The sequence below is a fragment of the Sus scrofa genome, chromosome 15 (genome assembly GCF_054392235.1).
Source record: "Sus scrofa isolate SSC_HxYL_T2T_F1_AM1 chromosome 15, Sscrofa_HxYL_maternal_Yorkshire_Landrace_v2.0, whole genome shotgun sequence".
NCBI classification, from domain to species: Eukaryota; Metazoa; Chordata; class Mammalia; order Artiodactyla; family Suidae; genus Sus; species Sus scrofa.
Window position 1 is genome coordinate 38,798,294 of NC_139397.1, and position 24,773 is coordinate 38,823,066.

The window sequence follows — 24,773 nt, forward strand, 5'->3', positions numbered from 1 at the left end:
GTAGATAGGCAAGGGACAGTGGTTGAGTGTAGGGTAGCAGGGCCTGGAGGGATCAGAGCTAGCAGCTGACTGGGAAGATTTCAAGGTCAGTCTTGGCCTTGGGCCCACCTCTGGTCAGATACAGGGAGCAGGAAGGGCATTCCAAGCCGAGGGGACATGCTGCAGAGGCACAGAGGTGAGAAACGATGCTCCCAAACTTGTTTCCTCACCTGAGAAGTGAGGACAGTAGTACCTACTTGCAGTCTTGTGGTGAGGCTGAAGGATCACTTGTGGAAAATGTGGCGAATGGCAGGTCTGAGTCAGTGTTGGGAGACCAGACCCAGCACGGCAGTGTCAGCAAGGGCCTTGGGTGTTCAGGAATCAGAGGAGACCAGTGGGCCTGCCTGGGAGCTCGGGGAGGGGAGCAGTGGGCCACGAGGCCAGGGCTGGCTTGTGGAAGACCTTGTGTGTTGGCTTAGGGCTGTAAGGGGCCAAAGGACCTGGTCAAGGGGACACTTCCTGACTGGGGGATGGAACTTCAGCCACAGCTGTACAGCCTGGGACATATGCGAAGCCCAGTCGCTGAGTGGCCCAGGACAGGTCACAGTTCTCCAAGCACCTATTCCAAGGGCCTCTGGGGGCTTCTTAGATGGGTATTTTGCTTTGGACGCGGATGGCAATGAACTGGATGCTCACTGTTGGATGAGCCTCGCTGTTCTCTTTGAGGAGCAGGCATCTCTGGGCTGGGGCTGGGAGGCCTGGTCTGGGGGGCAGGGTCAGCTTCTGCTCCAGCTGTACCCTTACCTGGCAGCCTGCTGGGCCTTGGTTTCCTCAGCTGCTCAGTGAGGAGTTGGCCAGCCTCTCTCTGAGGCCCCGCCCCACCCTTGGGCCTGGGCCCCCACCTGATTCCCCCACACCTTCTCCCCCGACAGGTGCCTGTCTGCAGTGACCAGCCGGAAGCCAAGCGTGCTGTCTTGGAGATGGCGCAGGCCATGGGCTTCACCCCTGTGGACATGGGGTCCCTGGCCTCAGCCCGGGAGGTGGAGGCCATGCCCCTGCGCCTCCTCCCAGGCTGGAAGGTGCCCGCCCTCCTGGCCCTGGGGCTCTTCATCTTCTTCTACACCTACAACTTCGTCCGGGATGTGCTGCAGCCCTACCTACAGGAGGACAAGAACAAGTTCTACAAGCTACCGGTGTCTGTGGTCAACATGACGCTGCCCTGCGTGGCCTACGTGCTGCTGTCGCTGGTGTACCTGCCTGGCGTGCTGGCGGCTGCCCTGCAGCTGCACCGCGGCACCAAGTACCGCCGCTTCCCCGACTGGTTGGACCATTGGCTGCAGCACCGCAAGCAGATCGGGCTGCTCAGCTTCTTCTGTGCCGCCCTGCACGCGCTCTACAGCCTCTGCCTGCCACTGCGCCGCTCCCACCGCTACGAGCTGGTCAACCTCGTCATCAAGCAGGTTCGGCCCTTGCCTCTCTCCCTTGAGGATAGTGAACAAAACATGAAAACCCCAATGCTCCCCCAGCAGGGAGCTTTAAAGTGCAGCACAGAGGGTATTTAGAAGGTGATGAGGGCTAAGGGGGAAAAATCAAGCAGGGGAGGGGGATGGGTGCAGTTTTATAGGGTGGGGTGGGAGGCCTGGCTGAGTGGCTGGTATGCGAGGGGAGCTGCCTTGCACCTTTGGAATCAGCAGGGAGGCCCTCTTGGTGGAGCCCAGGGAGTGGGTGGTGGGTGAGACCTGGGAGGCTGAAGCCACACCAGGGAGGCCTTGAAGGCCAGACGGAGGAAGGGCTTTTGATTCTCAGCCAGTGAACAGTTTTGAGCAGAGGGGTGATGATCACCTGGGGTTTTGACTGGCTCACTCTGCTGTCAGGAGGAGAGCAGACAATAGTGGATCAAAGGCAGACACTGGGAGACCAGTTAGGAGCTATACGGGTACCAGATGAGAGGCCATGGAGGTGGGGTGGGAGCAGCAGAGGTCTGAGAAGGTATTGAAGGCATATTGTGAAGCTGGAGTCCACAGACTGGCTGTAATGGACATGGGGTACGTGAGGTGTTCAAGGACAATTCTGGGATTTGGGCCTGAGCACCTGCAGGCATGGCATTGCCATCAGCTGAGACAGGAAAGGCGGCAGGAGCATGTTTTTTTTTGGGGGGGGCAGTTATTCATTTAGGACATATGGTGCTCTTTTGCCAGCAGGATTCCTGGGAAATGGAGGGCCTTCAGACCAAGCCAGGTAGCAACACAGGCAGCATCGCTGGCACTTGCACCCGTAGAAACAGGCCCCCACTACTTGCTCCTGGTTTACAAGCTCATGGGGCCCAATTCTGAGTCCCAGGCTCAGGTTTGCAAGCAGCACTGCCTTTCTTTGTTTCCCCCAGGCTGCTTAAATTGTCCTCTAGTCCACAGCCCCTGGCCTGGTGCATGGGTCCTACCCACTCCAGGACACTTAGTTACCCCATAGAGTTGGGCTCCGATACCAGTGAGACACTTCTCACCTACCCCTGGTTCCAGCCAGTTTCTGCTCTTGCTTGGGAAGCGGGGGTTGGACTGAGATGGGGCCCTCCTCAGGAACACCCACTCTGAAGCTATCCCCCTGGAGGCCTGGCCACCATCCAGAGCAGGACCAGGAGGCAAAGCTGGGCCACTTCTGAGAACCACAGACCTCAGCCCCTACTCACGCTGGGCTCCTGCTTCCCTGCTGGCAGCTTCTCAAATGCCCTCATCTTCCCTGCCCACAGACACCAGGCATCACTGAGTCTGTAGGCTTGGGCTTTCATGAGAGAAAGGAGGAACCCCAGGCTTCAGGTGAAGAGGGAAGATGCCCACTACCTTTGTTTTACAGATGATAAAACTGAGGCACAGAGCAGTTAAGTAACTTGGCCCAAGCCGCATAGCCAGTAAGTGGCTGAGATTCATAGCCAACTGTTCTCCTCCAAATGCATGCTCATACCCTTAACTGTTCTACAGGGAAAACAAGTCCAGTTAACAGTTGAGTAAATGATCCCAGAATTCATACATTCACTGAGCACCAACTCTACCAGGCGCTGAGGCCAAAGGATGAAATAAGACAGTCATGTCCATCACCTTAGCTCTCATGAAGACCCAAAGACCAGAGCCCTCGACTCTTATCCTCTAACATCACTGACCAGAACAAAAACCTTGGCCTTGAGCAGGTCACAGCCCCTCTTTAGGTCCTCAGAGCGCAGATGGAGATGAAGATCTCTCCCAGTGTTAATGTTTTTGATTCTTTTTAATGTTATTACTTCTGAAAAGAGCCAACCACTCAGCATGAGGCTCTGCATGGCTCTGTGGGGCCTGACACACTCTTTGCTGCCCAGGAGGTGGCAGATCTGGGTGGCAGGTGTCTTAGGTTGTGGGTGGGGAAGAAGGTAATGCCCCCTTCCCACTAGAGCCCAAGGCAAATCTCTGCCCCCTCCCTCCTCCTCTCACCCTCTGACTGCCACTCTCTAAATTCTCTGCCCTGCCAGGATTTTCCTTGGTATTATATTAACCCAGTTTTGCCAGGATGCAAATACCAGGACACAGAGGGGCGCGTGCAAGGTAATTTTCCCTGAGTTCCAAAGCCCTTTAGGGCTGCAGGCCTCCTTGGATGTTGCCAGGCAACCATCACTCCCACAGGACCAGATCACTCTCAGACAGCAAAAGCCTGCTGGGCAAAGGGGCTGGAACTTACTCTGCAGAGTTCTGGGGGGCAGAGCCAGGAGTGATGTGAGCATGTTGGGGAGGGGGTGGTTATGGCAGGAGGGTTAATGCAGAGTAGAGCAGCCCAGAACTGGGCTGAGCTGCCAAGCAGTTGGTGAGTCTCCTGAACCTAGAGGTTCAGACACTGGACAGTCTATGGGTTGCCCCACCCCCGGGCTCTGAAATTGGGCATCTGAGGCTGTTCTGCACTGAGCCCCTAACAGCAGGACCTCAGGGGCAGTTTGTGCCTGACCTGTGATTTTCCCTCCCTGCCCTCAAGCCACCATCCCAGGGCCTCCAGGGGCCAGTCACTACCCACCTTGGCTGCCCTCCTAGGAGAAGGGGCCATGATAGTCTGGCACAGGAAGCTCCCCTGAGTCCACAGATATGGAGGCATATATGTATCCCAGCTGCAGAGAAAAGCTCTGAGGCCAGGTTTATTGACAGTATTATTACAAACAATATTTGTAGAGTGCTATCTGATTTACTTGTGTGGTGCCTCAGAAATGCATTTCAGGGAGTTCCCATCATGGCTCAGCAGAAATGAATCCGACTAGGAACCATGAGGTTGCAGGTTCAATCCCTGGCTTAAATCACTGGATTAAGGATCCAGTGTTGCCGTGAGCTGTGGTGTAGGTCGAAGATGCAGCTCGGATTCAGCGTGGCTATGGCTGTGGCATAGGCCGGCAGCTATAGCTTCCATTCAGTCGCTAGCCTGGGAACCTCCATATGCCATGGATGCAGCCCTAAAAAAAAAAAAAAAGACGAAAAAGGAGAAAGAAATGCATTTCAACATCAAAATAAAAAATCAAGCTCAAAGAAAATGTCTAACCCACACATTGTGTTCTCCGCTCACCCCAAATCGAGTCTACACTGTTGCAGAGAATGGTCTAAAACTCACATCTGACCATGTAACAGTGAAAAGCACTCAGTGACTCCCCACTGTCCTCAGGATAATGACAGGCCCTTCACAATGCCCCACACTGTCCCCACCATCATCTCCCCACTGCTCCTGTGACACATTACACTCGGGTCTCATATTGTCCTCTGAATGGGCACAGCTCATTCCTCTTGGCCTAAACTCCCCCTACCTTCCTTGGGACACCTGGGCAGTCTGACAAACTCCTATTCTTCCTTCAAAACCCTCCCTCTGTGAAGCCTCTCCAGCCTGTCTTCCCCATTCCCCATACCTACCTCTGTAATAGGTTGTGTTTTGTCTACACATCTATGATTTTTTCTCACACATCTCTTTGTAATCTCTCATTTGCATGCCTGTCTCCTGCCCATCCAAGTTCCATGACTGCGTCTTCCACACTTTAGGTCTACAGTCCTAACATAGAGTCCCAGCACATGTCCATCGAGTGACTGATTATTAAACTGGTCACCATAAAGCCAACACCAGGCATCTCTTAGGAGTACATGTAGAGCTTGGGGCAAGAGCTAGTCTAACTTCCCAGCTGCTCTTAAGAACAACAGCCACTGGAGTTCCCATCATGACTCAGCAGTAACAAACCCAAGTAATGTCCAAGAGGACATGGATTCAACCCCTGGCCTCACTTAGAGGGTTAAGGATCTGGCATTGCTGTGGCTGTGGTGTAGGCTGGCAGCTACAGCTCCACTTCGACCCCTGGCCTAGGAACTTGCATATGCCATGGGTGGCTGCCCTAAAAAGACAAAAAAAAACAAAACACAGCAGCTGCCATTTATTATATTGATCACCTATTGTGTGCCAGTCACATGCTACTCATTTCGCAAACAACATGCTTTTAGTCTTTGCAATAAGATGGAAAGGAAGAGACAGCAGGGCTCTTAGCCAGAGGAGGGACTGCCCAGAGGGTCCTGACCACCCCTCAGCCTGAGCATCAGAACGCAGGTCTTGGGACTGCTAGGCCATTCCCCCAAACCCAGCCCCCAGCCCCATCCTGCCTACGCATTCTCCGGGTGTGGCTGGAGGGCAGCATCACCCTCTTCCCTCCCACCGGCCACCCTCAGACATGGAGAGGGGCTGATGCCACAGTGTCAGAGCCTCCTGGCCCTGGGCCCTTCAGCTTCCAACTTGTACTCTGCAGGAAGAGGAGACCCATTCTCTGATGCCACATTTCATCGCTTGTTGATAACACTCCTTGTTGTGCTCAAGGTGGCCGACTTGATTAGCTCTGAGCATGGGTGGATCACTCAGGGAGTAGAGAGCCATTAAATCTATGTCTCCGTTCACCATGTGGGGTTGCTGGGGAGTCCCTGTGACAGCACTGTGGTCCAGTTAGTAGGGTGTCAACCCCATTGGTCACTGAAGGTGGGGTATTCAAGTGCTTATGCCGGTCCTGCAGCACCCACTGCTCCCTTGCCTACCTCACCCCAGCATTACCACAAAGGGGAAATATTAGAGGGAAAAACAAGACAGTTTGCAAGCCAGTGTGGTGTGTGTAATCATCCAAACTCTGACTTGTGACATTAACTGCCTGATCTTACCAAAATGCAGACAGGAGTGACTAATGAAGTATATTTGAAGAACAAACAACTTGCAACAAGGAGATGACTTATGGGTGGTGGTTGTTAATGCTGGGAAGGTGTGAGTAAGCTTCCTTTGGGCTCCATTGCACAGGAGACCTCCCTGCCCTCTGTAGAGTAGTATCACCCACCTTTCTGGCCGGTGCTGATATTTGCTTGGTACACGAGCAAAATCATAGGATGTTAGACGTGACTTCTTCCATCTTTGTCAGTGGGAAGACAGGGGCCCAGATCTGGAGTTGCCCAGAGCCTCATATGACTCGTGGTCAGAGTGAGAACACAAGTCCCCAGTTTTCTTCTCCTTTTGTGGCTTAAAGACACCTGTGCAAGCCTACCTGTCCTGCAATAGAAGCCATCCTTTTCTTCAAATTACAGGAAAAGTACCCAATGGGTGGCATTTTCTCAGTTTCTTTCAACTTTCTGTCATAAGCTTTTAACCATTTTTGCTCAGCCTACTAGATTCATTTTTAATATTATGTCTTCTAACTAGGCTTGGGTTATTTTTTTCTTGCTGAAATAGTTTCTCAATAACCTGTGAGTCATTCTGTTTTGTGAAGCAGAGACCTGCCCACTAAAGCCTAGTCACATTTCCTAATGGAAATGCTCTTCCTTGTTCTGTGGGTAGAATTGAAGCACCAGTGTTTCCTGGAGCTTCTCAGAGAACACCTTGACTTTCAGGAATTCTGCTACCTGGTCCAGATGGGAAATGATGGTTCTCATAGACCTTGATCAAAGCACTCGCTCATGTGTGCGCTGTGAGTGTCGGCCAGGCTAGGTGGGGGCTCAGGTGCAAGGGCATGCTGAGTAGGGAGGAAGGGGTGGAGACCCTGGGCCCACGGGGGCTCCACGATTGGGGTGTCCCTGAAGCTTAGTTGGCAATCCCCGAGCTCTGCAAAGGCAGGTGCCTTTGCTCTCTGCAGGTCAGGGCCCAGCATACAGTAGGTGCTCTGTAAGTGCTCACAGGTCTGCTTGGGGAATGGATGTCAGCCTCTGTAGCCTGGTAGTGGTTGAATCAAAGCTGTATTTCTCAGACAGAAATGGGGGAACTGGGTGGGAAAAAATAGGAGTTGGGGGCTTTGAGTTGGGAAGTGTTGAGAAATTTAGTGTCTGTGTGTCTAGAATATGAACCAGTGATGGAAAGCTTGGGGACCAAGGGTTGATCAAGGGTGAGACAACGCAGGAGGGGAGGTAGGCAGCAGAGGAAGGAGCTCATGTGGCTGAAGAGATTCTGAGCTGAGACTTGGGGACCCGAAAACTGCATGAGATGGTCATTTGTGAAGGTTCTTTATGTCTTGTTGAATTCTCTTGCTTCTCACTCTTGGCCCATGTGACCATTCTGATTGACTGGACCCAGGCAGATATGTGCAAGCCGTGGGGAGGGAGCACTGTCTTTGGAGCCAGCTGTCTGGCTCGGTCCTAATCTCAGCTCTGCCATCTGCCGTCTCTTAACCTGTGTGTGACTGTGATAACATTACATGATCTTTGTGCCTCATTCCCCATCTGTAAAATGGGCACAGTAGTGACCTCTACCTCACGGGGTTGTTGTAAGGAGCAAATGAGCTGATCCCTGGAAAGCTCTTAGAGTGGAACCAAGGCTCTGTGTTCCAAGGGGTGGAACCACTGTTCATTGCTGTGAATCTCCTGTCCTCAAGTCCTCTCTCACCTGCATCCCAGGGCACCAACCTTTGCCCCAGTGTTCATGATTTTCCTTCTATCCCACATCAGGTCTCAGCCAATAAGAGTCACCTCTGGGTTGAGGAGGAAGTCTGGCGGATGGAGATCTACCTGTCCCTGGGAGTGCTGGCCCTCGGCACACTGTCCCTGCTGGCTGTCACCTCACTGCCATCCATTGCAAACTCACTCAACTGGAGGGAGTTCACCTTCGTTCAGGTAAAGTAGTTCTGCCACTGCTGCTGAGCCCCAGCCGGCCCTGGGCCTGCCTCTCCTGTACGAGCGTACCCCTCTCCGCATACTGTCTGGGCCTTCATAATCTGTGCAACAGGTGCCCAGGTCTCCTTGAGCCTGGCAGGCTCATCCAAGTCGCCTGATAAAGAGGCTGCCCGGGCCAAGCTTATCCTTGTGATACCTGGGGAAGCCAGATTTAGGCATGCACAAAAATTAGATAGCAGGAGTTCCCATCATGGCTTAGCAGTAATGAACCTAGTATCCATGAGGATGCAGGTTCGATGCCTGGCCTTACTCATTGGGTTAAGGATCTGGTTTTGCCATGAGCTGTCGTGTAGGTCACAGATGTGGCTCAGATCTGGCATTGCTGTGACTCTGCCATAAGCCCATGACTGCAGCTCCACTTCGACCCCTAACCTAGGAACTTCCACATGCCATGGGTGTGGCCCTAAAAAGAAAAAAAAAAATTAGACAGCAGAATGATGAGCCTTGGACTAAACATTCTCAATTTCTACAGTTCTGGGGCTTCCCAAACAAAATCTCATCACAGGCAATCGCGGGAAACATCACTGGACACATCACTGGTCTGCCTGGGAGTCAGTAAGCCTTTGAGTACAGCGGCCCACCCAACCCTCAGCCCAACCCAGCCCTGTTATTCCCTTTAACCCCTTGATTCCTACAGGGAGGGATGGGCACTCCAGTTTACAGGGAAGAAAACAGCATTTCCCAAAGGACAGCATTCGTATGAAAAATATTCACTCTTCCCCCTGAGCGAGTCAAAATGCACGTTGGCAAGTCATAACAGTTACAGGGATTTCCCATCATCACTCGGCAATAATGAACCCAACTAGTATCCATGAGGACGTGCATTCAATCCCAAGCCTCGCTCAGTGGATTAGGGATCTGGCGTTGCCATGAGCTATAGTGCAGGCATGGCTCAGATCCCTGTGGCTGTGGTGTAGGCCAGCAGCTCTGATTCCACCCCTAGCTTTCCATATGCTGCAAGTGTGGCCCTAAAAAGACAAAATAATAATAATAATAATAATAATAATAATAACATCTACAATAAGCAGACCTTGTTAAGCAGACTTATTTGAGTATTAGTGCCCTCCCTCACCCCACTTGTTTTTCTTCAGATAACATCTCTCCACACTCCACAGAAAACACTTGGGAAAATGCTACTAGTGGCAAAGGTTCTTTATGCATTTGTTCACACGATGATTATTGAGCACGTTCCGCAAGCCTGGGGTCGTGCTAGACCTGGGATGCGATAGGGAGCAAGGCAGGCTGAGCCACATTTTGATTGTAAGGACAACTGAGACAGGAACAATTTTTACATTTCCTTTGGCATCTCCTGCTGTTCTCCATACAGAGTATGTGGTCAGCCCCCAAGTGTTGGCAGATTAAGTCATCCCCTCCAATGATGGGTGCTGACTAATTCTGGGTTCCGCCATCAAGATGGTATCAGGGCAGGGAACAGCTATCACATCCACCCCCACTGTCGACAGAAATCTGTCGCATAGCTTCTCTGTGCAGCGAGGACATGGTACGGGATTCAAAGAGGGACACTGACGGTGCAGTGCTCTTATGTAATCCACATTAATTGTCCCTGACTGGGGGCATGTACCTACCCTAGAACAAAACAGAGTTGTGGTGGTGGTGGTTGTGTTTTTTTTATGTATGGGTTTCTGAATTTCACTGGTTCTGCTCATCTCCAAAGGGCTCTGGAGGAGTGTTCAGGCCTGACACATGCCAGCAAAAGAGGGGAAAGAAAGAATTTTATTTATCTGCCACTAATCCTCCTGTGTCGCGCACCTAAATCTAGGATTTTTGTGTTCCTGCCTGGAGTATCTTGGGGTGCATGGTTTATCTACAATTAAAACAGACTGCAGGTTGCTCCCCTCACCAGAAAGTTGTTCCCTTAAGCAGTGTAGATTACAAGCCCCAGCTCAGGTTGCTGGAGAAAGCCAGGGGATTTGATTTTGTTAGCAAAAGCTGGCTAGAATCTCAGGGCCGCTCTGCTTTACAAGAGTCAAAATGCAAATAGGAAAGTCTTTCTGCCACTGCAAGAGGAGGGGAGTGGAAGGCTGAGAGAGGTGGAGGAGGAAGGCAGAGTTTTACTTGAGGAAATCAAATGCCTGAATTCTGTCCATAAAGACAAACACTCTATCTCCTGAGGGCACTGATACGAAGGAAGACCAGGATGTCCAGCTCCCAAAACCATGGCGGAATCACATGCGCCCTCTGAGCCTCACTTTGCACTCTTGTAAAATGGAGTTAATGCCCTGCAGAGGTGCTCTACATGTAAAAGAAAAATACAGGAGTTCTGTTGTGGCTCAGTGGTAACAAACCGCACTAGTGTCTTTGATGATGCGAGTTCCATCCCTGGTCTCGCTCAGTGGGTTAAGGATCCAGAGCTGCCGTGAGCTGTGGTGTAAGTCGCAGATGTGGCTCAGATCTGGTGTTGCTGCAGCTGTGGTGTAGGCTGGCAGCTACAGCTCTGATTCAGCCTGGGAACTTCTATATGCTGCGGGTCTGGCCCTAAGAAGCAAAAGAAAGAGAGATAGAGAGAGGGAGGGAGGAAGGAAAGGGAAAGAAAGGAAGGAAGAGAAAGAAAGGAAGAAAAGGAAGAAAAGGAAGGAAGGAAGGGAGGGAGGGAAAGAAGGAAGGAAGGAAGGAAGGAAAGAAGGAAGGAAGGAAAGAAAAGAAAGAAAGAAAGAAAGAAAGAAAGAAAGAAAGAAAGAAAGAAAGAAAGAAAGAAAGAAAGAAAGAAAGAGAAAGAAAGAAAGAAAAGAAAGAGAAAGAAAGAAAGAAAGAAACTAACTAACTAACTGGCTGTGGAGACGCTGAGGCCTCAGTGGCCCTGATCCCTCGGTCCTTGATGATTTCCTGACCTGAAAGCCATCAAAGATTCCACAGAGGTGACATGTGCTTATGTTCATCCTTTTGTTCCTGAGGCTGTTTTCAAAGTCTTTAATTTGGGGTTTTGTTTGTCTTGGTTGTTTGGTAGTTCTTGGTTTGGACTATGCTAACTGCTCCTCATTAAGCCAGTTAAACATTATTAGGTTGCGAAATGCCAAGGTTGGTACAGCTCACCCAGACAGAGAGAGTAGGGTCCAGCTCTTAGCACCTCAGTTCTGCCCACAGAGGAGTTTCCAATGGCCTTGCCCACTCCAGCCACCTGCCTGAAATAATGACAGACCCCACTCTGACCCCAGCTTTGTGAGCAATTGTCCAAAGCCCCTTCCTGCCACAGTAATTGAGCACCAGTAGGAGCCACCAACAACCTGGCTGTTTCTTTTTCACTAACAAGCTTACAAATAATAAAAATGGCCTTAGCTTGTTGCAGGGGTTATTAATTGCCCCATGACAATGCCTCCATTCTTTTGGCTGCCTTTGGCTGTTCTGGGATTTTTAAATTGTTCCCAGGGAGAGAGAGTTTCAGAGAAACAAACTTGCTAGAATCATCCGGACTTCACATTGGGATTGGAAAGTCAAAAGGCCCTTTGTTATTGGCCGCTCTTTGACTGTCAGCCCTCTCTGTGAACCACTAGCCTGAGGCTGAGGCTTCCTGCCAGGTGTCACCATGGGGTTCTGGATGGCAAAGTGAAGAGGCTGTATGACTGGGAGCAGATATTATGCTCTCCCGGGGCATGTCCCTGTGTGCCCAGCACAGTCCATCACTCTGGAGATCGGGGCAGGGGGCAGTAGCACACATGGGCCAAACACTAGAATTCCAGGGCATGTCACTGAGGGTGGTACTAAGGCCTCACTGGGGCCACCAGGGCTCATTTCCTGAGAAAGCTTCATGATTCATCATGGGCCCATCTAGGCCCTTAGTGGGTCTTTGTTGAAGGAATAGAAAGGACCAAGTATACCCACCTCAATCAAATAGCCTCAGTAAAACGCCCATGAGGACTTCTCCACCTGGAACAGCTCCGGTGATGAGAGTCTACAATTCATGGTATTTAGTCCCGCCTGCATATCAGCATATTGCTGAACTTGTAAAAGCTGCTGATGCCTGAGCCCAATTTAATCCAATTTCTTTTTCTTTTTTTTTTGGTCTTTAGGGCCGTCCCCTCAGCATATGGAAGTTCCCAGGCTAGGAGTCGAATCAGAGCTGCGGCTTCTGACCTACGCCACAGCCACAGCAAGGCAGGATCCTTAACCCACTGAGCCAGGCTAGGGATCAAACTGACGTCCTCATGGATACTAGTAGGGCTCATTACTCCTGAGCCACAGTGAGAACTCCTAATCCAAATTTCTGAGATTGGGCCTTAGGCCTTAATTAAGATTTTTCCTCCAAGCTCCCCAGGTGATTTTACCATGTAGCCAGAATGGAAAACCTCATTCTCAGATTGCTAAACTCTCAGGGGTAAAATGACACATCCCAGCCATCTCAGCAAAGCCCAGTCAATTCACCTGAGTAAGGGGAGCAACATTTTGGTTCTTGGAAGCTGTTGGGGAACATCAGGGTGGTTGTCAGGCTAGTTCAAGGCTGATTCCTGATAGTCAGTGTTGAGGACCTTGCCTCTCGCAGTCACTTGTTTTTTTTACTGTGGTGACACAACATAGAATTGTTACAACTTTAACAACTATTAAGTGTACGCCTTGTTAACACCTTAACAACTATTAAGTGTACAGTTCAGCAGTCTTAAGTACAATCACATTGTTGCACAACCATCACTACCATCTGTCTCCAGAGTTCTTTTCATCTTACAAAACTGAAACTCTATACCCATTAAACAATAACCTTTCTACTTTCTAGCGCTATGATTTTCATCACCTCATACAGGCAGCTTATATCAGTGGACTTATCCAGTGCCTGTCTTTTTGTGACTGGCTTTTTTCACTTTGCATAATGTCCTCAAGCCCCACCCATGTTGTACCATATGACAGAGTTTTCTTCTTGTTTAAGGCCAAATGGTGTTCTCTTATATAGAAATACTGCGTTTTGCTTATCCATCTGTCAGTAGACACTTAGGTTGCTTCCACATTTTAGCTATTGTGAATAATGCTGCTGCCAATATGGGTGTACAGAGATCTCTTAAAGACCCTAATTTTGGTTATTTGAGGTGTATACCAGAAGTAGAATTGCTGAAGCATGCTGTAGTTGTATTTCTAGTTCATAACATTTTCATGAACTAGTTCATAACCTCCATAACATTTTCCATAGTACCTGCACCCTTTTACATTCCCGCTAGCATTGCATAAGGGTTCCAGTTTTTCCACATCATCGCCAACACTTGTTTTCTGGGGTTTTGTTGTTGTTGATGTTGTTTTTATAATAGCCATCCTCATGGGTATAAAGTGGTATCTCACTGTGGTTTTGATTCACACTTCCCTAGTGAAAAGTGATGTCAAGCACCTCTTCCCGTGCTTATTGGCCATTCATTACCTTCTTTGGAGGAATTTCTGTTCAAGTCCTTCGCCTACTTTTGAATTGGGTTATCTTCATTGTTGAGTTCAGGAGTTCTCTATATATTCTGGATATTAATCCCAACTATTTTCTCAATGCTAGAGACTTTTTTTTTTAACCACAGCCTTCAATATCAAAAGATCAGAATTTGGAAAAAGTTGGTGCGGTTCAGAAGGTGCAGGAGTTCCAGTTGTGGCTCGGGGGTAATGAACCTGACTAGTATCCATGAGGACACGGGTTTGATCCCTGGCCTTATTCAGTGGGTTACGAATCCAGCATTGCTGTGAGCTATAGTGTAGGTCACAGACATAGCTCGGATCCCAAGTTGTTGTGGCTGTGGTGTAGGCCAGCATCCGTAGCTCCAATTCAACCCCTAGCCTGGGAACTTCCACATGTCGCAGATGCAGCCCTAAGGAGGAAAAAAAAAAGTTGCTGGGAGATTTGTTTTTTTTTTGTCTTTTGTCTTTGGTTGTTGTTGTTGCTATTTCTTGGGCCGCTCCCGCGGCATATGGAGGTTCCCAGGCTAGGGGTTGAATCAGAGCTGTAGCCACCAGCCTACGCCAGAGCCACAGCAACTTGGGATCCGAGCCGCATCTGCAACCTACACCACAGCTCACGGCAACGTCGGATCCTTAACCCACTGAGCAAGGGCAGGGACCGAACCCACAACCTCATGGTTCCTAGTCGGATTCGTTAACCACTGCGCCACGACGGGAACTCCCTGCTGGGAGATTTGTAATTCTTGATAGACCCATTTGGAAGTGACAGGGATTTGGTTACATGTGACTCACAGACAAGGAGGCTTACATTTGGTGGCTGACCACTTTCACATGACACATGAAGAAATTGGATAGTAGCATAGAGCCAACCCATGGCCTTTCCCAACAGTTTGTGCTGGGCTAGGAAGTTGCTAAGGATAAGATAAGAAGATCCTTGAAGTAGTCACAAAGCCAAGAAGAACAAGAGATGGCTGGGAAGGAAAAGACTGGGGAATCTTTTGGCAGCTAGTATTTTTTTTTTTTTTTTTGAGGGTTAGAAACGCTATACTTGCGACCCTGTCTATAAACTTGTAGTGTACAGACATTAGAAAATGGTTATTGGAGTTCCCGTCATGGCTTAGTGGAAACGAATCCAACTAGGAACCATGAGGTTGCAGGTTCGATCCCTGGCCTCGATCAGTGGGCCAAGGATCTGGCATTGCCGTGAGCTGTGGTGTAGGTCGCAGACTAGGCAGACTAGGCTCAGATCCCACATTGCTGTGGCTGTGATGTAGGCTGGCAGCTGTAGCTCTGATTGGACCCCTAACCTGGGAACCTCCACATGTCATGGGTGTGGCCCTAAAAACAAAAAACAAAAAAAAAAAAAAAAGAAAAGGGTAATGGTTATCATTATTATTTTTAGTAAAAGCATTACGAGCAATTCTTCTAAATCATGTTCGTCCACTTGCTGAGCTTCACCGTCCTGGTGTTTATACTGGAGCGGGTATAAAGGGTTCCCCATGCTAGGGAGAAGTGAGATGAGGCATGGCAGCAGAATCAGACCTGCTTAGAACTGTGTCTGAGGGGAGTGCAAACAAGACAGTGCCTCTCAGCCAAGCCTCTGGATCGATGCTGACAAGCTGGGCTGGAAGGAAATCCAGGAGGCCCAATTATGGCTTCTCTGTGGAAAGCTCAAAACCAATCTGTAAGGAGCACCTCAAGGTATCGTCATGCTGCCACATTTCAATTAAACCCTTGCACTGCCTCCTTGGAGAAAGTGCATATGTCTTCATCGCTAAGGTAATAAACACAGGTCTCTCTTGCCTGGAACCTCTCAGTGGCTCCTAGGTGCTTACAGAGTTCAGTCACCCCATGTCTCTCCTCTCCACACCCCTAGAGCCCACCCTCTCCATCACTGCCTGCCAGCGCTTGAGGCTGGAGAATGCTGCATCTATGCAGTGCTCTCCCTGTATCCCTGATTTTAGCTTATGGAATCACTCCTTGCTGAGGCTAATTAAGGGACTTACTGAGGGTCACAGTGTCAGTCGAGAGCAGCAGTGGTAGAAACCAGAAGACCTTCACTTGTAGTCCACAAGAAACCTTACATGCAAAAGATTTCCAGAGGCTGGAGTTACGGTTCAGCACTTCCTGGCTATTTTCATGTCATGGTGCTCAGAGCAAGGCATGCTTGTATAGCACTTGGGCTGTGAAGAAGCTGTTCATGACTGGGAGTGACCCACAAAAGTCCACCTCTGGCTCAGGAGATGGCCTGGACTGTTTCACTTGGATTGGTGATGGTCTTGCTCTCCCCAGCATCACCAATATAATTCCAGGCAGGAGAGTAATCCTGGTTAGAATTGTACCTGGGGTATGCATAGCTCATACCACAGGCAGGAGGTGAGGGACCGGCACCCACAGAAAGCACCTATGTGGTACTGTGGGCTTTACACACAGTGTCAGGACACCCAGTCTGCAGATCACTGTGAGCCACCTTCACTATTGGTGCCAAATCCATGTACCAAGCAAACTTTTTCCTTTGTGTTGACCTTTAAATCAACTTGAAATCCACTCACTTTTTATCTGGCCTTATGTCAGACATTATCTGTGAAATTATGATTTTGATATGCTAGCAGACACTTTAATATACATGAAAATATGACACAACCAGTAACATGTTTTTAAACTTCCTTGAATTTAATTCTACCTTAAGGAGATCCCACCTGGCACAGCAGAAACAAATCCCACTAGGAACCATGAGGTTGCAGGTTCAATCCCTGGTCTCGCTCAGTGGATTGAGGATCCAGCATTGCCAAGGGCTGTGGTGTAGGTCAAAGACATGGCTCAGATCTGACATTGCTATGGCTCTGGTGTAGGCCGGCAGCTGTAGCTCTGATTAGACCCCTACCCTGGGAACCTCCACATGCCATGGATACCATGCTAAAAAGCAAAAAAAAAAAAAATTCCACCTTAAGTCCTCTGGCAGCTACCATACAATTTGGGGAAAAGCATTGTTTTTTTGTTTGTGTTCTGTTTTTTTGGGTTTTTTTGTTTGTTTGTTTTTTTGGCCACAGCGAACAGCAGCTTGACGTGGGATCTCAGTTCAGAAAGCACTGAGTCCTAATGACTAGACCACCAGAGAACTGAAAAAAGTAATGTTATTTTATCAAATCCTCATGAATCAACCAAACCTTACACACTTTGGGGTATGAGCATTGTTCCCATTTTTCTATTGGGGAAACTGACACTAGGAGAGTTTAGGTGGGATCACTATGTCCATCCTCACCCTAGCCCTCATGCCAGCCTTTTTTTTCTCCCGCAGTCCACTCTGGGCTTTGTGGGCCTGGTGCTGAGCACCCTGCACACACTCACCTATGGCTGGACCCGTGCCTTCGAGGAGAGCCGCTACAAGTTCTACCTGCCCCCTACCTTCACACTCACGCTGCTGGTGCCCTGTGTCGTCATCCTGGCCAAAGTTCTCTTCCTCCTGCCCTGCTTCAGCCGCAGACTCTACAAGATTCGGAGGGGCTGGGAGAAGGAGGGTGCCATCAAGTTCACGCTGCCAGGGGACCACGCCCTGGCCCAGAAGACGAGCCATGTGTGAGGTTTATGCACCCAGCTCCGGAAACCAGACGCAAGGAGGATGGTGCCGGAGCCTCTCAGGGCTTCTCTTCTTGATCACACGGGACAATGGAATTACACAAATTGCTGGAGTGAGGTCTGAATTCCTGGGATATGTGCAGTAATATGCAAAGTGACACACCCACGTGTGTGATATATGTCTATATGTATTTCATATATATTCAGGATTTGCACTTATACTTCCTTAACTAAAAAGTTGAGTCCCTGAGATTCCAACTTGTAGATTTAAAAGCAGGTGCCAGCTGTTAGGAGAAGAGCATCTCACACTATTGTGACATTTGCAGAGATGCACAGACCTTTTGCACAGAAAAAGCAGTCAGAGGCTTATACTTGGTGGGTTTGATCCATTTGTGCCCTCCCTGCCCCCTCTGCCTCCACTCCCCTTTTTGCGACTTTCCTGGGGCTTTTTGCAGAGCTGGGGCTCTCAGGTGGCAGGGCAGATGAGAGCTCTGTTTGGAGACCAGTTTGGTGCACAGGGCTGAGGAGTCCCAGTGAGCAGAGGGTGCAGCTCCTCCCTTGGCTGCAGCAGAAGGAGGAAGGATTGAGGGGGCGATGGGTTAGCCTATCTTTGTGCCCGGGGAGCCACCTGCAGGTCCATCCTTTGCCAGGTTAGGGGTGGGATGGGGGAGGGTTGGGGCTGAGGCTCCTCCCCCAAATCCTCCTTGAGCTGGGGAGATTTTTTTTTTTCCTGAAAGTCAGAAGCTACCATGGTGACTGCAAATTGAGCCTTCTGCAGGAGTGTGAAATCACCTCCCCGCTGGAGCCACTAATGAACACCGTCCTGAGAACAAGTGTAATTTCTTTCCCTCTTTTAAGTTGGTGATGACCGTTCTTTAAACCACTGTGCCTTCTCACCTTTTAAATCATTAGTTTGAATGTCTCCCAGAAAGGCCTAGCGCAGACCCTCTAAAAGTCAGTTCATGGGGGAGGGGAAAACGAGGCCCTGTGTGCTCAGGGTGACAGCCCCGCCTTTCTCGGGACCCTGCTTGGGGGCTGAAGGACTGACTGTCCCCACTGACTCGGTCCTGTGGAAGGACATGGGGATCTCTTCAGGTGTCTTCCACTACCACTGGGCAGAGAACCTGCCTTCTGAGCCCCCTGAAAACCACACTGGCTCCAGCGTTCTCCTAATGGAAGGTTATATTTCAAAATGGGGTGGGGAGGGTCTTTTCTGCCCAAACTACAAACTGGAAATGCTGCTGCCCCAAAGCACAAAAGGCTTCAGGACATGTATCCTTGAATCATAGGCCATCCCTCACTGATTCTTATGGAAACTTTTATTTCCCCTGTGGAGAGACAGCTGTTCTCTGCTGAACCCCCAACCCCTGGCAGAACCTCGATGTGTCCTCTTTGAACCCAAAGAGGGTAAGTTCCTAAGGGAAGACAGATCGCAGTGAGACGCACCCTGAATGGGGGGCCTTGGTCATGCTTATATCCTTAGGTCTCCCGGGCCAGAGGTGTCTTAGGATGGACTAAAGAGCCAGCCGGCAGAAGTGACGGTAGTGCTAGAGAAGAGAATGCGCCTGCCTCCCCACCGAGGCGCATGAGCTCATGTCTGTGGAGCGCATTACGGTCCTTTAGAGAAAAGGGGAAAAAATGCCAAGTGCAAGCATATCTCATTAGGCCAGTGACTGATGGAGGGAAGGCAGTGCAGGCGAAGCTGTCCGCTTCCTGCAGATGTTTCCCAGCTGCTGCTCCAAGGCCGAGTGGCACAAGCCTGCCCCCCAAAAGGGCCCTGACTGAGCGGCAGCTGTGGCCCTCAACAGGCTTACTGTCAAGGAGGCAGGTGAAGGAGAGATTTCAGCATTTTCTGGACAAAATGAGGGCCCATCAATTTGCTGCTGATAGGAAGCCTGGAAAACATGGACAACTGGGATGACGGGCTGTCAACCCTGGTTGGTACTGGCTGCCTTTTTTCTCTGGCCCTCCCGAGGTCTGGGATGTTTCCTTGTACCAAAGATGCTCACACAGATCAAAGTCCAGTGTGCTCCCTCTCATTCCTCACCCACTTGCTGCAGGTGCTTCTCAGAAGGGAACAGGTGTGGCAGAGGACCTGGCCACTCCCCAGTGGGGACAATCAGCTCATGAAAAGCAGGGGGTGCTGTGTGCTTGGCCTTGATCTGGTGTCTGCTGCTGCTCTTCCCTTCCTAATCAGGCAGCTGGCAACAGCACCCCCATGAGAGCAAGTCACTCCCTTACAGCCTGGGAAATTCTCTGTGCCTCTGGGTACAAAAGTGCCTGAACTAAAGTACTCTGGAAACCTAAAAATTGCCATGGTCTGAGGTTGAATGTTTAAAATCTATGCCTTTGAAACAGTCTGTGTATTTTATTCTTACCTTGTAGAGCTTGTCTAAACAGCAAAAATAAATGCCTAACCTTCCATGAATTTCAGGCTTTTATTTCTGTCGCATTGATCACCTGCCCATGCATTTGTTCACTGGCCCTGGGAGCCTTCTGATTGGAGGCTTAGCCTTTGCTGAGTTGGGCAGCATGCAAGAGGAGCACAGAATGATGCAGGCTAGAGGTCACCTCCAAGGAAGGGTCATGCAGGCCTGCAGTGACAGGCCAGTAAGGACACAGACAAGATCCAGTTGACAGAGCACCAGATTATGTGAAAGGAGTACCTGAAGCCAGTGGCCAGAGGGAGGGCTTCCTGGAGGGGCAATGTCTATGCTGTTGTCTGAAGGCTGTGGCTTTAATGTAGGTTAGAGCAACGGTGCTTCTCAAACTATAAGGTGCACGGGAGTTGTGTAAAAATCTTGTTCAAACACATGTTTGGATTCATGGGTCTGGGATGAACCCCGAGACTGTGCACCTCTAATAAGTTCCCAGGTGATGCACATGGCGTGGCTCTCCTCAGACACTTGTTTTGTCTCTGCTGTGCTGTAGTTAGCAGCCACAAACCAGTGCATTTCTGCACGGTTAAGCTTCCTCTGGACTCTGGTTCCCTGGCTGCCCTGGTGAGATATGCCTCTGTGTGCTGCTGATGCTGCAACTCCCTTGTTCTCTGAAAGGCGGTGGAAGAAAACACTCCACCAGGGCCACAGCCTTGCTCTCTGTGTGCCCTGTGTAGGATGCCCCCAGGTGGTCACATACATTCGCTCTGAGTCCATCGAGAAAACAGGAACTCTTGGAGGTCCCGTTGTGGTGTGGCAGAAACGAATCTGACTAGTAATCAATAGGTTGCGGGTTCGATCCCTGGCCTCGCTCAGTGGTTTAGTGATCCAGCGTTGCCGTGAGCTATGGTGTAGGTTGCAGATATGGTTTAGATCCTGCGTTGCTGTGGCTGTGGCTGTGGCATAGGCCGGCAGATGCAGCTTTGCTTCAGCCCCTAACCTGGGAGCCTCCATGTGCTGTGCGGCTCTGAAAAGCAAAAACAAAAAAAAGGAACTCTCTTCACAGAGCACCTACCTGTCATGCAGTCAAGCTCTTCTACCAAAGCAACCATAATTGTCTTACTGTACTGGGAAATAAAGAAACCCATGTGCAGAAAGCAGTCTAGTGACTGAAAACTATTTCTTGGGAACAATAACCAAAAGATGGCCTTGCCATTTTGCCCATGAAAAGAGTTTTCCAAAGCAAGAACCAGGGCCAGAAAAAAATTCACCACAAATAATTTTCAAGAGGAAAAAAAAGTCTTGTGCTTGGAGGTTTGTTTTTCTGCTCTTGTCCTCCCACGCATAATGCTGGGAGAGTTAAGTTTAAAAAGAAGTGATAAAATAGATGAAAAATATCCATTATTTAGATGGTTCACATAAGAACCAAGGAGCAACCAAAATAACTCGTATTAGTTAAAGAGAAGAATTATCACTCAGCTACTTGACAAGCTGAATCTTTTCCAAAAGCAATGAAGGGCAGGGGAGGGAAGAACTAGGGCGTGGGATTGGTATCTGCAGACTGAGGCATATGGGATGATTGGCCAGTGGGCACCTGCCATATAGCACAGAGAACTCTACTGAATATTCTGTGATAATCTTTGTGAGAAAAGTATCTAAAAGAGAATGGATATGTCCATGTATGACTTAATCACTGTTGTACAGCAGAAATTAACACAACCTTGTAAATCATACTTCAATAAAACTTTACAAAATGAAAAAAAACCTAAATAATGATGCATTAAAGCAATCAGAATGGCACTTTGTATTTAAAAAAAAAAACAAAAAACAAAAGCAGTGAATGGGGACCCTTGGAAGTGCAGAAGCATACTTGCCCTGGGTCCCTTTAGAAAGAGGAAGCTGGCACCACTAGAACAGAAACGCTCAAACCTACCAGACCAGCACCAAGGTTTTCTTTCTTTCCTTTTTTTTTTTTTTAAGGGCTGCACCCGAGGCATATGGAGGTTCCCAGGCTATGGGTCTAATCAGAGCTACAGCTGCTGGCCTATGCCACAGCGACACCAGATCTGAACTGCATCTGTGACCTACACCACAGCTCATGGCAACGCCAGATCCTTAACCCACTGAGTGAGGCCAGGAATCGAACCTGCAACCTCATGCTTCCTAGTCGGATTCATTTCACTGTGCCGTGATGGGAACTCCGAGTTTTTCTAATAAATATATTGAAAATCCCTTTCTACTAACCTAAGATGAAATTCAGAAATAATTTAAATTACCTAAGCATGTAGTTTTTTAAAATCAATATAACGTCTTAACAAAATATAAAGTAGAAATAAATCCAAGGTAATTTATACTAACATACATGTAAAATACTAGTAATGAATAGTCATTATTATTAAGTAATGAACTTAATTTAGTTGTAAGAGAAATACAGTGATATTCAACTAAATGCTGTTGAACTGTTTAACTGTTAAACTGTTAAACTAAATGCTGTTAAACTTCTTTGTAATTGACATTTTAAAATAAGGGCTAAAGATGCATAAAAGAGGTTGTGTGTGCTTGTGTCAGTATGCGAAAGAGTGTTGAATCCTATGGAGAAGTTGAGTAGGGTGAAGACTGGTAAATGTCCATTAGATTTAGAAATATGGAGACTTCAGGGTGAGAATTTCAATGGAGTGTAGGGGATAAAATCAAAATTGGGAATAAGTGAGAAGTAAGGAAATGGAACCTGGTACTGGGTACTTTTGAGATTTGGCTGTGCAAATCTCCTGGTGGGGTGGGAAATTAGTAATTGGAGAGCTATGGGGGAGGTAGGAGAGTTGGTTATTTTTTTCCATGGTTCTGACCAAAACATGTTTGAAATGTTTTGGAAAACACCAGGATGAACAGGAGTGGTTATTGATGAGACAGAGGGAGAAAGATACCAAAGCTCTAGAGGGTAGGGGAAGAGATGAGGTCCAACTTTTTTTTTTAATTACTCAATGAATTTTATTACATTTATAATAAATAATTACAGTTATACAACAATCATCACAACCCAATTTTATAGCATTTCCATCCCAAATCCCCAGCCCATCCCTCCACCCCCTAACCTATCTCCTTTGGAAACCATAAGTTTTTCAAAGTCTGTGAGTCAGTGTCTCTTCTGCAAAGAAATTCATTGTGTCCTTTTTTCAGATTCCACATGTCATTGAAAGCATTTGATGTTGGTGTCTCATTGTCTGACTGACTTCACTTAGCGTGATAATTTCTAGATCCATCCATGTTGCTAAAAATGCTGCTATTTCTTTCCTTTTAATGGCTGAGTAATATTCCATTGTGTATATGTACTACATCTTCTTTATCCACTCCTCTGTCAATGGACATTTAGGTTGTTTCCATGTCTTGGCTGTTGCAAATAGTGCTGCAAAGAACATTGGAGTACATGTGTCTTTTTGAGTCATGGTTTTTTCTGGATGGATGCCCAGGAGTGGGATTGCTGGATCAAATGGTAGTTCTGTTTTGAGTGTTCTGAGGAATCTCCACCCTGTTTTCCACAGTGGTTGCACCAATTTACATTCCCACCAACAGTGTCATAGGGTTCCTCTTTCTCCACACCCTCTCCAGCACTTACTGTTTGTAGACTTTTTGATGATGGCCATTCTGGCTGGTATAAAGTGGTACCTCAGAGTGGTTTTGATTTGCATTTCTCTAATAATTAGTGATGTCAAACATCTTTTCATGTGTTTTTTGGTCATATGTATGTCTTTGGAGAATTGCCTGTTTAGATCTTCTGTACATTTTTTGATGGGGTTGTTTGTTTTTTTGGTATTGAGCTGTAGGAGGTGTTTATAAATTTTGAAGTTAATCCCTTGTAAGTTGCTTCATTTGCAAATATTTTCTCCCATTCCATGGGTTGTCTTTTCATTTTGTTTAGGGTTTCCTTTGCTGTGCAGAAACTTTTAAGTTTAATTAAGTCCCATTTGTTTATTTTTGTTTTTACTGTCATTACTCTAGGAGGTGGATCTGAGAAGATATTGCTGTGGTTTATGTCAGAGAGTGTTTGGCCTATGTTTTCCTCTAATAAGAGTTTAAAGTATCTGGTCTTATATTTAGGTCTTTAATCCATTTCGAGTGTATTTTTGTGTATGGTGTTAGGAAGTGTTCTAATTTCATTCTTTTACATGTGGCTGTCCAGTTTTCCCAGCACCGCTTATTGAAGGGGCTATCTTTTCTCCATTGTATATTTTTGCCTCCTTTGTCATAGATTAGTTGACTGTAGGTGTGTGGGCTTAGCTTGTCTTTTAAAATTAGAAGAAAAGGGGATTTTCCATCATGGTGCAGCAGAAATGAATCCAACTAGGAACCATGAGGTTGCGGGTTCGATCCTTGACCTCACTCAGTGGGTTGAGGATCTGGCGTTGCCATGGGCTGTGGTATAGATCCGCAGATGTGGCTCGGATCTGGCGTTGCTGTGGCTGGGGCATGGGCCAGCAGCTGTAGCTCTGATTCAATCCCTAGCCTGGGAACCTCCATGTGCAGCTGGTGTGGCCCTGAAAAAGCAGTTTAAAAATTTTTTTTTTAATTTTAAAAAATTAAATGAGGAGAAAAGGGGGTTCCCGCTGTGGTGCAGTGGGTAAAGAATCTGATTGCAGCGACTCTGCCACAGAGGCACAGGTTCAATTCCTGGCTCAGCACAGTGGGTTAAAATATCCAGCATTGGAGTTCCCCTTGTGGCGCAGTGGTTAAGAAATCCTACTAGGAACCATGAGCTTAGTGGGTTGAGGATCTGGCATTGCCGTGAGCTGTGGTGTTGGTTGCAGACGCAGCACCAATCCCGCGTTGCTGTGGCTCTGGCTTAGGCCGGCGGCTACAGCTCCGATTGGACCCCTAGCCTGGGCGCCTCCATATGCTGCAGGAGCGGCCCTAGAAAAGCCAAAAAAAAAATGTATATATATATATATATATATATATATACAAAAATAAATAAATAAATAAATAAAATATCCAGCATTGCTGCAGCTGCTGCATAAGTCACAGCTGTGGGCTCCCCGGCCCAGGAGCTTCCATGTGCCACAAGTATGGCCATTAAAAAAATATATATATAGGAGAAAAGGATAAGTGCCAAGAGGGGAAAGTTTAGCTCTGGTGATGCAAGGTGTGGAAGTTCTCTTTTGATGATGTCTGTACTCTTTGTGGAAAAGTAGTCAATACCATCTACTGAGAGTGACAGGGAAGGAAGTAGTTTTAGCCTTGAGGGTTGAAGAGGAAGGGGAATGTTAAAAATAATTGTTAGAGAACGTGAAAAGGGAGCTGGCCAGAG

The 24,773-nt window shown here is 48.3% G+C and overlaps 1 protein-coding gene across 5 annotated transcripts in view; it reads left to right on the top strand.

Moving 5' to 3' along the window:
- STEAP3 (STEAP3 metalloreductase) overlaps positions 1-19,521 on the top strand; it is a 48,799-nt gene extending 29,278 nt beyond the window's left edge. For all 5 annotated transcript variants that reach the window (XM_003359436.5, XM_013983975.3, XM_005671632.4 and 2 more), the window contains 3 exons: positions 912-1,439; positions 7,920-8,084; positions 16,816-19,521. In XM_003359436.5, the coding sequence (XP_003359484.1) occupies positions 912-1,439; positions 7,920-8,084; positions 16,816-17,097 (975 nt within the window). In that variant the 3' untranslated portion in view covers positions 17,098-19,521. The remainder of the gene's footprint in view (positions 1-911; positions 1,440-7,919; positions 8,085-16,815) is intronic.
- The last annotated feature ends 5,252 nt before the right edge of the window (positions 19,522-24,773 follow it).